Genomic DNA, 13,276 nt, shown 5'->3' with positions numbered 1-13,276 from the left:
GTAACACAACCATGGGAAAAACCCACATGGCCGTCCTCCCGCCAGAGCACAGACACCCCATAACCCCACAGCAGATCTCGGCGGGTCCCCACGGTGCCCACTGCACAGGGGCTCATTGCTGCTCCTTCCTCAAAGAGGGGGGCTGAGGGCTCGCTCCGGGCCTCTCACTGGGGTCTGTGCAGCCAACTGACCCCAGACCTTGCAGAGCCCAGGACCAGACACACCGAGTCCTCTTTCGGGCCCTGTCCCGATGCAAGCACGGCGTGGGCTGCCCCTCGGGGAGGCTGTGCACACACCCCGGCCGCTGGCACCACCTCAAGACAGATACCTGGGGGCAAGCACCCGGGGTCAGGGTCATCACAAGTCCAAGGACCGCGTACCCTGCCCTTGCTTCCGTAGGGGCAGCCCCGTGAAGCCGGGGTTCTCACAGAACGGAGCTCTCCCGCTTCGCGTGCACAACTCGGCGGCTTTTCAGCCTTCCAGAGTCGCGAGAGGAACGCACTAACCCCAGAACACTCTCGTCACCCCTACGGACACCCGGCCCCACCAGCCATCGCCCCTCCTCCCCTGGCAACCGCTAGTCCACTTTCGTCTCTGTGGGCTTGCCTGTCTCTGGACATTTCACGTGAAGGGAATCACACATTGTGTGGCATTTTGTGCCAAATCTTAGCTTTTTTAAGGCAAATCAAGAGGCAACTTTTCGTGTTCTCAGTAACATCCTCCAACTGACAAAGGATCAAACGACACACGTCACTAGTGATCCTGTGACGGGGACACGGCGCGGGCGGGTCGAGACGGAAGGCAGGCAGCCCCTGGGTCCCAACCGCCGGCACCGACCGCAGCACCGGCTGCCGACTCAGAAACTCGGGGTGGGGCCGCTGATGGGAACCGGCGGCCCCTGGACCTCCTGGCACAGGTCAGAAGACTACTGGGGCAGCTCTGCTGGGCACGTGAATCCAGCTTTAGCCCAACTTCAAAAGGTCTTAAAGAAACAAGGGGGACTGGCCACAAGGGGAGCCTCCTGGCAGGCGGCGGGCACGGCAGGCCTGGCCCGGCATTACCTGCCCCCGCGTCCTGAGGAAGGAACATGGAGCCGGCAGACACCCCCGGCCTCTGACACGAGAGCCCAGGCTCTGTCGGCGAGCCACACCAGACTGGGTCCCAAGGACGCGGGGACACACTCGAGAGCTCCGATCGCCAGGAGGGCGCACGGAGGGAGGAGCTGGGGGACCCCCACAAGGAAACCGCTCCTCCGCCCACGTCAGCCCTGTCTTCACAGCTCCCGGCGCGCCAGCACGGGGCCCCTCTCCCCCGCGCACCCCAGCAACCCCATCTGCTACCTTCAGAGCCCCCCACACTCCCCGGGGCATCTCCCTGACCTGGCCAGAGCGTTGGAAATAAGGGGGAAGCCACAGTTCCCTCTGCCAGACCACTCGCCCGAGAGCCCACACCGCGGAACACCCCGCGCCCGCGTGCACTGCCGTCGGCCACGCGCCGTGACCGCAGTCCTCGGGCCCGTCACCCGGCGAGCCTGTCCGCTCGGCCCTCCAGGTCCACACCTGCCACGCAGGCACCAGTGAGGCAGGAGACCTGGAAGCGACAGGGAGGCGGCAAGCGCAGAGCTCAGGAGAGCACATGACACACGCAGGGGAGTGTGTCGCACAACCGTGGAGCCCTCCGCGGGCACGGCCAGCAGTCCATCTCGCAGATGGAGACGCTGTGCACCAATCTGCCCCAAGCGTCTCTCACGAGGCCACGGGGGCCTGAAGCAAAGCCAAGAGACACGGCAGCACCCACCGCTGCGGCAAGGAGCGGGCAGGGCAGAGGGGAGGGCAATCAGGGTGCCTGCCTGGTGGTGACGCTTTCCACAATGATCACATAAACCTCGGGGTGGGGGGGCAGAGGGCACAGGTAAGCTGCACATCATCAGAATGAAATGGTGACGCTTCCAAGGACAGCATCACGAAAGCCGAAAGACAAACCACAGAACAAGAGGAAAATTCTGCAAGTCATTCTCGGAGGCAGCATCTGTAACCCCACAGGCACACCTCGCCAGGCCGCGCTGTGCAGACAGGGCGCTTTTCCAAGCCCAGGGCCGGTGCCCACCCGGGAGGAGCCCGTCTATCGGCACTGTGTTTCCCAAGGCGGTGGCTCCCGCGATGTCCTGCGTCCCACTCGGGACTCCTCGCGACACTTCTAACTTCACTGCGTTTGCTGCGGTGACGCTGCCTCGCTGAAAGCGAGGGGACGATGGCGTTTCCCGCAAGTGTCTTCTTTCAAGAAGCCCGCGCTGCCTTCTTTAGCAGTCATGACGTGGCACGCTGATCAGACACGGTGCGTAACCGGGAAACCACACAATCCATGTTTAACTGCGACACCTGCTTCGCCGCGGGGCCCAGGACCCGCGGGACCCCCGTGTGTGCCTGTGAGTACCCGGAACGCGAACCACTCCCGATGAAAACACAAGAAGGGCCGTAAAGCATGAACTGACACGGTCACCGCTACAAAGAAAATAGCCCTGTGGCCAGCCAGTAAGACCAGTAAGGACACGAAAAGACGCTCCTCCATGAGCCAGGAATGGACACGAGGCAAAACCACAAGGATGGCCAGAGTCCGAACGACGGACACTGAGCGTTGGGGCGGGATGAGAACCTTCAGAGCCGGCCGGTGGGCCCAGGAGTGGTGCGGCCGCTCTGGAAAGCAGTCTGGCAATTCCTCAAACGTTTAAGGGGAATTTCCCCATGGCCCAGCGATTCCGCCCGTAAGCACACACCCCAAAGAAACCTCCTACAGCCACACGAAGATCCGAAGATCCGCGCACGCGTTCACAGCAGCAGGGCTCCTCGCCACCAAAAGCTGGAAACAGCCCCAGCGTCCGCCAACGGGAGGACGAACACAACCTGCCCCCGCACACGGAGCGGCCCCAGCCCCAGCAGGAGCGGCGCCCCCATGCGCTGTCCCGGGATGGACCCGACCCCATGACGCACAGGGAGGGAGCCAGACACAGAGGGCACGCGAGGTGTGAGTCCACGTGTGTGACACGCCCAGACCGGGCTCCTCCACACACGGGAAGGATGTTCGCGGGAGCCGGGGATGGGGGTGTGGGGGATGACAGCGGACGGGGACGGGGTTTCTTTGGGGAGATGGAAGGTTCTGGAATTGACAGTCGTGAGGATTGCACAGCTCTGGGAATGCGGCACACTCTCAACGCGTGAGATACCTGGTACATGACTTTCCCTCCAACAAAGCTGCTGACGGACCTCCACACGAGCAATGACGCCCCGGAAAGCACCCCAGCCCAGGAGGGAAGCACCGAGCCGAGGAAACACTCGTCCGATGGCCTCTCCTGCTGCCGCCCCACGACCCTGCGGGGGACCCAGACTCACGGGCCTTGGCAGGAGCTCACCTGACAGCTGCACTGACCGCCCTGCAGAGCCCAGCAGGCCCCATGCTGGGTCACAGGGTCTCCAGAAGAGACCGTCAGACCCACACAGCACAAGGACAAGCAGCTACAGAGGGGAAGGTCGCCAGTCTGCAACTTTCCACTAAATCTCTCCCTCTCTCACAACCTCATGAGACCCCACGCCAGGACCCCTGGCTACGTCTGCTCCGGGATTCCCGAGCACACACCACGAGATAATAAATGCTGCCACTGGGGATGAATCTGTTACGCAGCCACAGCTAACCGACACACAGTTTGTGCGAAGGCTGCCGGGCCGGCCTGGAGCACTGCCCACGAGAAAAGGTTCTGTGGCAGCGGGAGGTGACGGGATTCGGGCAACACCCTGGCCACGAGGTTGTGACTCCAGTGGGCCCAGCAGTCACGAGAGGAGAGGCACGGCCCTGCGCACGGCAGGGTGGGGGCCAACAGCAGCCCCAGGTGCCCCAGCAGGGCACGTGCACAAGCGGGGCCCCCACCCCTCCCCCTGGCCTCGCAGGAACCCACACGGCCGGCCCGGCTGACTTGTCTCACACCAGATCCGCAGACCCGGAAAGGCAGAGGTGCCTGGAATGCGATCTCAGCTGGTGAGAAGATGAAATCCAGCTTTCCCAACGCTTCCAAAGCAGGAAAAGGGAAGCACGAAGGGTCTCAGAACGACCCTTCGGGGGACGGGCCAGCTGCCACCAGCGGCCCTGAGGTATGTAATTTAAGATGCGCTGATCGCCATGAATGATTCAGGACCTTCCGGGGCTGTGGCCTCTCCTTACTGCCCCACAGGCTTCCGGAGAAAGAGGCCAGAAGCCACCCGGAAAAGTCAGATTGAGCGTGGCCCCTTGGCAGTCACATTCATGAGCGCCCCCGTCTTGTGACCCAGGAATATCCCTATCTATCCTCCTCCTCCATCGTAGGAGCCCTGGAACCCTGGTGTCCTTACAGGGACCCCGCTGTGCACACACACAGCCCACGTCCCCAGCCTGGCGCTGGCCACAGGAGGAACGTCTGCCTGCAGAGAACCGCCTCACTCCCTCGCCACTAACGGCATCAGAGCGCCCACACGGAGCCGCGGGGAGAGGCCCTTCCCCGCGGAGCCCGTTCAGCGAATGCAGCTAACTGGGAAGCAGGCACCAGGGGGCAGGCAGCACTAGGCTAGGCCCTGCACCTCGGGGACCCACGGAAACGTCCGTGACAACCACGACCTGTTCCTGCCTTACACTGCACACCACACGGGGCAGTCGTCACACCTGGAGATGACACGACACGCTGTCCCTGCCGCTACCACTTGGCGCCTCAGCCCCGGGGGCAGTGTGACTGCCTGGCACGGACAGCGCATGGGGGGCACGCGCACCGAGGGACAGAGCGCCTGGGGAGCCCCAGCCACCTCAGCAGCCCAGGCCCGGACCCTACTTGTACCCTGAGGACAAGCGTCGGAACAAGAACTCAAGGTCTGGCTCCACCACCAGCCTGTCCCTGGCAGGTGTGCAGGTCTCCCCCCAGGCCCCGGAAGCGTGGACAGGAGGGTCTTCGAGACGTCCTCCGCAAGGGCACCGCAGGCTGCCGCGCCAGACCTCCTGCACCATAAACGTCTGCACGGCTGGAGGGCGCTGGGGCCGAGGGTGTACGGTGAGTGGCGGATGCAGAGCCCAGAGGAGAGCAAGAGCTGAACACAGGGGTGCGGGGGGGGGGGGCACCGCCGGCTCCACGGCCCTGCGAGAATGACAGCAGGGAGTGCCCTCGGCTGCCCTCAGGAATCACAGCCGGAGGCCAAACCGAGCAGCACAGAGCAGCCGCACAGAACAGGCCGCACAGAGCAGCTTCGGAATCCCCCGCAGGGCTCCTGAGCACAGGCCCCCACCCCCACCCCGCAACAGCCTCCAGTGCGGCAGCTCTGCGGGTCTGGGAACCTGCATCTCTAACAGGATCCGGGGTGAAGCGAAGGTTGCGTGCGGCCCCCGGACCCAGCCCGGAGGAACTGCCGAAGACAGGCCAGTGATGTGCAAACACAGCTCTCAGGGGCAGAGGACAAGGAATCAAGGCGGGGGGATGGGTCGGGCAGGAGGCCTGCCATCTGCCGCCTGTGCACCTCAACAGCAGGGCTCTGACAGCAGAGATCTGGTGGGGGTGGAGAAGGACACAGTGCAAAGTCAGCAGGCGTCCAGAACACTCAGTCCGGAAGGGAGCTCTGCAGTGTGGAGAGCACAGGGCCCGGGGCCAGGCTGAGGAGCTCCAGCCTCATGCACCCGCCCCCGTGCCCGGGCACCTGGGAGCAGCGGGGTCAGGGAGCAGCGGTGAGGACAGCCGACCCACAGGACCTGAGCATCAAGAAGGAACAGGCTTTCGTGTGAAAATGAGCAAATTCACGCAGCGCGGCAGGGATCCCAGCCTGCAGAGAACCAGGCCAGCCGCATCCCCAGCCCGCCCATGTCTGCACCCCAGCAAAGGCAGAGCCGGGGGGCAGCGACGGGGACTCTGCCCCGTGGGCTCCGGGAAGGCGGCAGAAGGCACCCCGCCAACCACACCTGAGGACAGGCCGAGCCGCAGCCAAGGTGTGCGCGACAGACACAGGCCTCCCAAGGGAGCACAAACACGGAGCACGGCGCCCAGGCGGGGGGCCAGGCTCAGCCAAGCCGGCTGGGTCTGCCAAGACTCCCAGGCAGCCGCCGCGGAACACGGACACTGACACCGACAGGGAAGTGCTCGGGGGGCTGCCACAGGGCTAGATACTGAGGCCCAGGGAGACTGTAAGGGGAGAACGTTTGGGTCGCCCCAGTCCACTCGCTGGAGCCCTGCCGCCGTGGAACGGTCTCAGAAGACGGGGCCTTCGGGAGATATTAGGGTTAGGGGCGCGGGAACCCCCGTGGGACTAGTGCCCTTGTAGGGATGAAGGGACAGAGAACTCTCGGTCGCCTGCGGACACAGCGAGAAGCCGGGGCTGCCGACCAGGAAGTGGGCCCGCCCCAGGCGCCAACCCCGCCGCCCCCTGTGGTACCCCATTACCGCAGGCCAGGCAACGGCCCCCAGGGCACAGACCGTGCACGGCCAGGGTTCACAGGGTGACCCAGGAGGAACGGAGGGGACACAAAGCCGGCTGAGGAGGAGCAGGCCTCCGGCCGAAGGCAGGGAGGGGGACCCAGGTGGAAAAGCAGAAGCAGCAGCAGCACAGTCGTCGCGGACGAGATGCACTTCCGCAGCCGCCGGGGACCCTGCAGTGGCCCGGGCACTCTCCACGGCAGCTGCCCACGCCCGGCGGAAAACCAAGCACCGCTAGGAGGCCCCCGCCCCAGAGAACCCAAGTGGAGAGACGGGCCCTCGGAGCAGGGGTGAGGGCTGGGCGGGCCACAGCTCCTTGGCGGATTTAAATCCGGGTTTGCACAGCCGTTCCTCAGCCCTGGTTCTCTCCTCCGCAAGGTTCTGAAAAGGAACTAGGCTCCTCGGAGGAATGGCGGGTTCCAGGGCCGAGGCACAGAAAACACAAGAGGAGCGGGGACAGCCGGGACAGCCTGGGCACCAGGTGGGAAAGGCGCGTCCCCCCCGAGAGGCACAGGCAGGCCCCAAGCCCAGGAGAAAGCCTGGAGGCACTCCCAGGGGCAGCCCCAGAAAGTGAGCGACAAAGTCCTCGCAGACGGAACCACCACCCCACGAGGCTGCACTGGCTGGAGTGGGGGGCAGAGCAGGGCTTCGGGAGGGGAACTGCAATCCGGCGGAGGGCGATGGAGGGAAGGGGAGGTCCCCCGTGTGTAGACAAGGTCCCCCCAAGGCCCCGGACAGCATCACAGGCCCCTTCCCCTCTCTGGGTGCAGAGCAGCAACCTGACCGTGGTTGGGGGAGGGACCCAGCAGTGCCACCCAGACCAGGGCTCGAGGTCAGCACCATCCAAAGGAAGGTGCCAGTGGCCTTGGACGTGGTGCCCAAGGAGGCCCAGCGTCCACCCTCGGAACGCCTGCCTAGAGCACAGGAGCCTCTAACCACACACTGGCGCCCCCTGCAGGGGCCCGTCTTGGGAGGGACAGCCGTCTTGGGAGGACAGCCGCAGGTCACAGCTGGGAACAAAGGATAGCTAAACTCTAGGCCCGGCTGGACCTGAGCAGGCAGGGACCTGGGGAGGCGGGGTCCTGAGTGTCCTCAGCGCGCAGCCCGGGCTGGGGTCCCAGTACCGCGAGCAGCTGAGCAAGGGGCACAGGAACTCAGGTCCAGGCGCGCGCCAGGCTCTTCCATCTGAAATCCTTTCCGGGGGGCCTGCGGGGCTCAGGTGGCGAAGCGACTGCTTTCAGTTCAGGTCATGTTCCCGGGGTCGCGTCAGGCTCCCTGCTCAGTGGGGAGTCTGCTTCTCCCACTCCTCCCCACTTGTGCTCTCTCTCAAATAAATAAAAACCTTTCCCGGTGTAAAAATGCTGCCCAGAAAGGTCAGACGCAAAAGGTCCTCCAGAGGCGGACAAACCAGAAAGGTGCTATCAGGGTCTGTGTGTGCTCCGGGTCCACGCAGGGCCCTCAGCCGGCCCCACCCCCACCCCAAGGCCTTCCCATGCACCTGCTGGAGACACTGCCGGCTGCCTTCTCACTCGGCAGGACTGCTATAAAGATCACACACTTAGGGGTGCCTGGTCGGCTCAGTGGGGACTGCATGCAACCCTTGGTCTCCGGTTGTAGCCCTACGTTGGGCCTACAGCTTACTTTAAAAAAAGGCGGGGGGGGGATACTTCAAGTCTTCTGAATACGTTAATAATTCCATGAATTTTACAGTATCTTTCCCCCACTGAATTTTTGTATTTCTCAACTCAGAAATAAGGAAAATGTGTAATATAACACCCACAGTGAGGAATGTAACAGATTAGTCTGAAACTGTTTCAACATCTCAAAACTCAACATGGTTAATCTGCTATCTTGACAATCACCTTAAATTTCATCCAGAAGCTGCCCTTTCACAGATATCATGACACGGGCTTGTGACAAAGTAAACGTTCACTCCTAATCGCTCTGACACAGAGAGCGTCACTTCTGAGTTCATGGTTAAGCCGAGCCGGGGGAGCAAAACACCAATTCAAATATGTACAGTGACAGCACATTTTCTGGTTCAAATAAGCAAGAATCCAAAAAGACAAGCCACGTGCTCAAGTAAGTAAGGAGCAAAACACGGCCGTGAGAAGGCTGGTGCAGGACGGCACTGATCCATCCTGGGTGTCAGCCTGCACAGGAGGAAGGTCAACACGCAGGGCCCAGAGTGGGCAGGAAGAGTCTGGGAGCTCCCCCGAGGCAGAGGGCAGCTCCTGACGGTGCTCTGGGAGGTGAACAAGGGGTCAGGTCTGCGGTTCACACTGAGCTCTCAGGAGAGACTGCAGGGCAGGGCCAGAGGCCAGGGACATGGGTCAGGCTGCCACAAGCCTGGGCAGGCCGAGGGCGCTCCCGCGCAAACCCAGCTAACCACCTCGCAGCATTAAACCACGTGTGGGGCCTGCACCCGAGGCCGTGCAGTCTGCAAGGAGCGAGACTCGGGCCAGGTCTCGTCATGTCTGTGCGGGGCTCCCTCCTCTGCATGCCGGACCCCGTGGGGACATGTGCTGGTCCTCCTGCCAGACCTCTGCTCGCAACTGGCAGAGTCTTCAGACAGCGCGCACCACACAGAGACAGACACGCAGGGGCCACAACCTCCCAGCTCCTAGCCCTGGTGTCCAGGCAGCAACGGGCACCCCCGGGACTCTGGGCCTGCTGTCTGCAGTAGGGGGCGGCACAGGGAGAAAGGGGGACTTAAAGACCCACACAGCGACTGCGGTCCCACTGGAGGCTCACGTCGATTCTTGGTGATCATTTTCCAGTGGCCACACCGCAGGCCTGGCGCGCTGCTGGGATGGCGTTGCCTGGGGCTCCCCTGCCCTGGAGGGTTGGGGGCTGCGGTTCTGGCGGGCTCTGTCCTCTGAGCAGCCCCGTCTGAGCTGGCGCTGGGCAGCGTGGCCCCTGGAGGGGTGCGGCGGAGGTGGTGGCAGGAGCCAAGCCCTCCTTCCTGGTGAGTCACTGCTAGCTGGCTGGCGTCACAGAGCCGAGACATTCCCTGCGAGCCGGCATGCGTCACAGGTGAGCGGCGGGGGGGGGGGGGGGCGGGGGGGGTGGTTCTCCGAGCAACGGCGGCTGCCCTCACTCTCACCCCTTCGCGGTGGGACAGTATTTCAGGGGCCATGTAAGTTCAGTCTTTAAAACTTGCAAATCCCACGAGCAGGGACGGGGGACCTGACTTTCTCCGCAGCTCCCAGGAGTGCATTTGCAGTTCCCATGGAAACCATACTTCCTCACAGGGCAGTGACTTGTTCCCTGTCCTTCAGCCCCAGCAGGTGGCCCCAGTGTGTCTCCCACATGCAGAAGGTGGGCAGCCCACAGGTCCCCATATTCAAAAGACGACCCCAAAATGCCTTGTAGCTTGACTGCACCAATGCCAACGATAGACTCGTGGCTCTCCGGGAGAAGCTGGATAAGAGAACAGGATCTCTTCTCGTCTAAGATTTACTTGAGAGAGACAGCGCGGGCCAGAGGGAGAGCAGCAGACCCCTGCGGAGCACAGAGCCCAGCTCTGGGGCTCAATCTCACCACCGTGAGATCATGACCTGAGCCGAAACCAGGTTAGGCACTTCGACGGAGCCAACTAGGCGCCCCCGTTACTTCTTATGGGTTTGAGAGAATCTGCGATTATCTCAATATTAACAGTTTAAGAAAAAAAGGCAGAGCTCCCAGGGGGAGACTAGACGGGCCGACCCCCAGCAGCCTACCACGGCCTCCCTAGAGAACATCCCAAGTTCCTGCTCCCTCTGTGCCCTACGCATCCGAGACAGAGCCTGGCAGGCACGTAGGTCCTAGAGACCAGACTAGGAAAACTAACAGCCACACACGACGGACAGGCTTTTCTGAGCGTCCCTCTCCCCTTCCCAGTGGCTGCTGCGCTGGAGCAGCTGTCTGGGGTTAATCTGCCTGCCACCTGAGTGCGATGACACAGAAGGCTCACGGGAGACCAGGTCACCATCAGAAAATACTTTCTGAGTCACAAGGAGGGATGGCTCACTCTGCCCACCCACTCATCCCCCTGCATAAAGGGCATGACTGCTCAGAGGGCATTCATGGGAGAATCGTGGGCTCCCTGGAGGAAGCTGGAGGCGGGGACAGTCACGCTGGGGCTGCTCCCCCGCCCACAGGCTTAATAAGTCACGGAGGGGATGAACCACTCCACCCCCTCGCAGTTTCTTGCCCTGACGCCTGGCAGACAAAAATACCACGCCCTCCCTTCCAGCTGGGACCTGGTTTTCCCAGTAAGACACGAGCCACCTTGAACGGCGGGTGGGTGTCCGAGAAGGCCAAGTCAGGAAAGGAACAAAACTCAGCCTGCCCCTCCCCCCACCTTCCCTCCGATTTGTCAATTTCCCAAAAAGCCTGTTTCTGAGGGGGACATTTCCCAGAGCGGGTGGCTGTGGCTGTTGGCACTTCCTCCTCCAGATGCCCCCTCTCCAAGAAGCCACCCACATGTCCCCCAGGGCAAAAGCAGCAGCCCCGCCCTCCAGGAGCACCTCAGCCCGCAGCTATCCACGCAGCTATCCACGCCACACGTCACCGCGGAACCTGTGGGTTTACAGAGCCCCTACCTCCCTCGCTCACACATATCCCGAGAACGCAAACCGTCCACCAGCCTCCGCGCCCCCAGGGACGCGGGAAGCACCCAGGACGTGCCAGCAGAATGAATGGGTCCTTGAACAAACAGGCCCAGTCATCTCACACACGCTGTCGAGGGACAGTCCGACCTTCTCGAAAGCTGACTTATGAAGTCATCCGTTTTCTCAACAATCACCACCGAGTCACCACAAACTAGGACCTCTTCCCAGAGCGCCACCCGGGTTCCCACCAGAAAGCCGGCCCCGTCAGCAACGTTAGGGAAAGTGAACAGACCTCAGGACAGAGCTGTACCAGGAGTGCGGCCTCCCGCGCGGCTGGCTGAGGACCATGCGGGGCCGCCTGCCCCCTGGCCGGGCAGTGGGACAACCACACAGGAGAGGACCTGCTGACGTCAGGCAGAGCGCCCCGCCAGGCGGGCAGCACGGCCCCATTCCCCTGCCAAGGGAGGTCCCGGCCAGAGGGAAAGACACTCCACAGTTCAGAACCAGTAACTGGTTGGAAGCCAGGTCCCGCCACGCCCCCACGGAAGGCCCTGTTTACCCCGGTACCACTCGCTGAGGGCCCTGCTCCACCCCATAGGACGGTGGGGACGGGCTGCTGCGGCTGTCTCTGCGTGACCAGGACCCAGACAGCGGGTCACAGTGCACCTCCTCACTCTTCTGGTGCCCAGCAGTGCCACGCTGGGAGACACGCAAGTGCCACACACACGGGCACAGGCCCCACCGTCCTGCACGGACGCGTCCCAAGGTGAGAAGTCAAGCTGCGTAGGAAGCTGCCCCCCAGGCTTAGAGCGGCTTTATTCCTAACCACGTCCCCCCCCACCCAAGGCCATCGGGGGCCAGATGAACAGGGCAATGACCAGCTGCAGCAGGACGCGCCACGGACAGCGACTTCTGATACCCACAGCCACTCGGGTCTCAGCAAGTCCTCGCGGCGTCAGAAAGCTGCCCGCTGTCCATTCCATCTTCCTGACTTTCAGGAAAAGGCAGGCCTGGAGGGGCGGGGAGGCCAGAGCCGCGCCGGTGGAAGGGCGCTGGGAGGGCTGACAGCGGCCTGATCGGAGGGACGGGTCAGCGCTCCCGCAGCTGCACCGCGCCGCCAACAGCGAGGCTGCGCGCGCCAGCGAAGGAGGAGAACTAACTCCATTTTCCAGAAGGCTCTGGCCAGCCGGCGGGTGCACGCGGGGCGCTGTCACAGGGTGGGGACAGGCGGGGGCCGGGAACGGTTGGAGTTCTGAAGGTTCTCCCCGCTTTCGTCACCTCGGACGTCGGTCCCCCGCCCTGCCCCCTGCCCCGGCGGCCGGACACACACACGCCCCGCGCTGCCAGCCGGAAAAGCCGGGGCCCGGGCTCGACCTCGCCTCCGGCCGCAGGATGAGCAAAAATAGCAAGCTCCGGCGCGCGCGGCGGGCTGGAAACCGCGGAGAAGCCGGGGCCCGCGGCCAACACCCGCTCCCGGGCGGTCGCCGCGCCCCGACCCCGACCGCGCCCCCGGCCGCGACGTTTCCAAAAACTGACACACACGGAGCGCGCGTGAGGGGCGGGGCGCGCGGGCTTCCCCGCCGGGTCCCCCCGAGGGCCCCGTCCCCCCCGCCGGGCGTGCGCGCCGAAGGGCGCCCCGAAGACGCCCGCCCACGGCGCCCGCCGCGCTCCCGCCGCGCTCCCGCTCCCGCTCCCGCCGGCAGCCTGCCCGGCCCGAGCGGCCCCGGGGTCGCGGACACCCGCGCCGCGCCGCCCACCCGCGCCCCCGCAGCACCCCGGGGCCGCCCCGGTAAATTTCCGCGCGGCCCGTCATCCTCCGAGGGGGTCCCCGGGGCCCTCCCCGGGTCCGGCCGGCCGGCCGCCCGCGACAGCGCGGGGACGCCGAGCGGCGCGGCCACTGCGGGACGGAGCCCGCTGACAGCGCCCGACCCAACCGACCCCGCGCGGGGCGCGCCGACTGTCAGCGCCCCCGCCCCGCGGCCCCCGGCCCCGCGCCCGGCCGGGCCACGGCAGCGCCGCAAACGGCCGCGGGCAGCGCCGTCCAGCCGCAGGACGGCCGGAGGGGGCTTCCCGGGACCCCGGCGGCCCCGTCCGCGGGCGGGCGGGCGCGGGACTCGGGCCGAGGGACGGGGGACGGGGCGCGGCGGGGCGCGGGGGCGGCACTCACGTAGACCGGCAGCGGCCACGGGTAGACGGCGGGCTCGGCCCCCAC

General features: G+C 64.5%; 1 protein-coding gene across 1 annotated transcript in view; it reads right to left on the bottom strand.

The window, feature by feature from the left end:
* The window catches only part of DOT1L (DOT1 like histone lysine methyltransferase), a gene marked incomplete at its 5' end in the record, with an annotated part of 57,653 nt that extends 44,380 nt beyond the window's left edge, over window positions 1-13,273 (bottom strand). The window contains one exon of the mRNA XM_059387615.1: window positions 13,232-13,273. Coding sequence (XP_059243598.1) covers window positions 13,232-13,273 — 42 coding nt within the window. The remainder of the gene's footprint in view (window positions 1-13,231) is intronic.
* Between the last annotated feature and the right edge of the window lie 3 nt (window positions 13,274-13,276).

Source organism: Mustela nigripes, chromosome 2 (genome assembly GCF_022355385.1).
Source record: "Mustela nigripes isolate SB6536 chromosome 2, MUSNIG.SB6536, whole genome shotgun sequence".
NCBI classification, from domain to species: Eukaryota; Metazoa; Chordata; class Mammalia; order Carnivora; family Mustelidae; genus Mustela; species Mustela nigripes.
The sequence above is the reverse complement of the archived record's forward strand: the minus strand, read 5'-3'. Positions and strand labels throughout refer to the sequence as shown.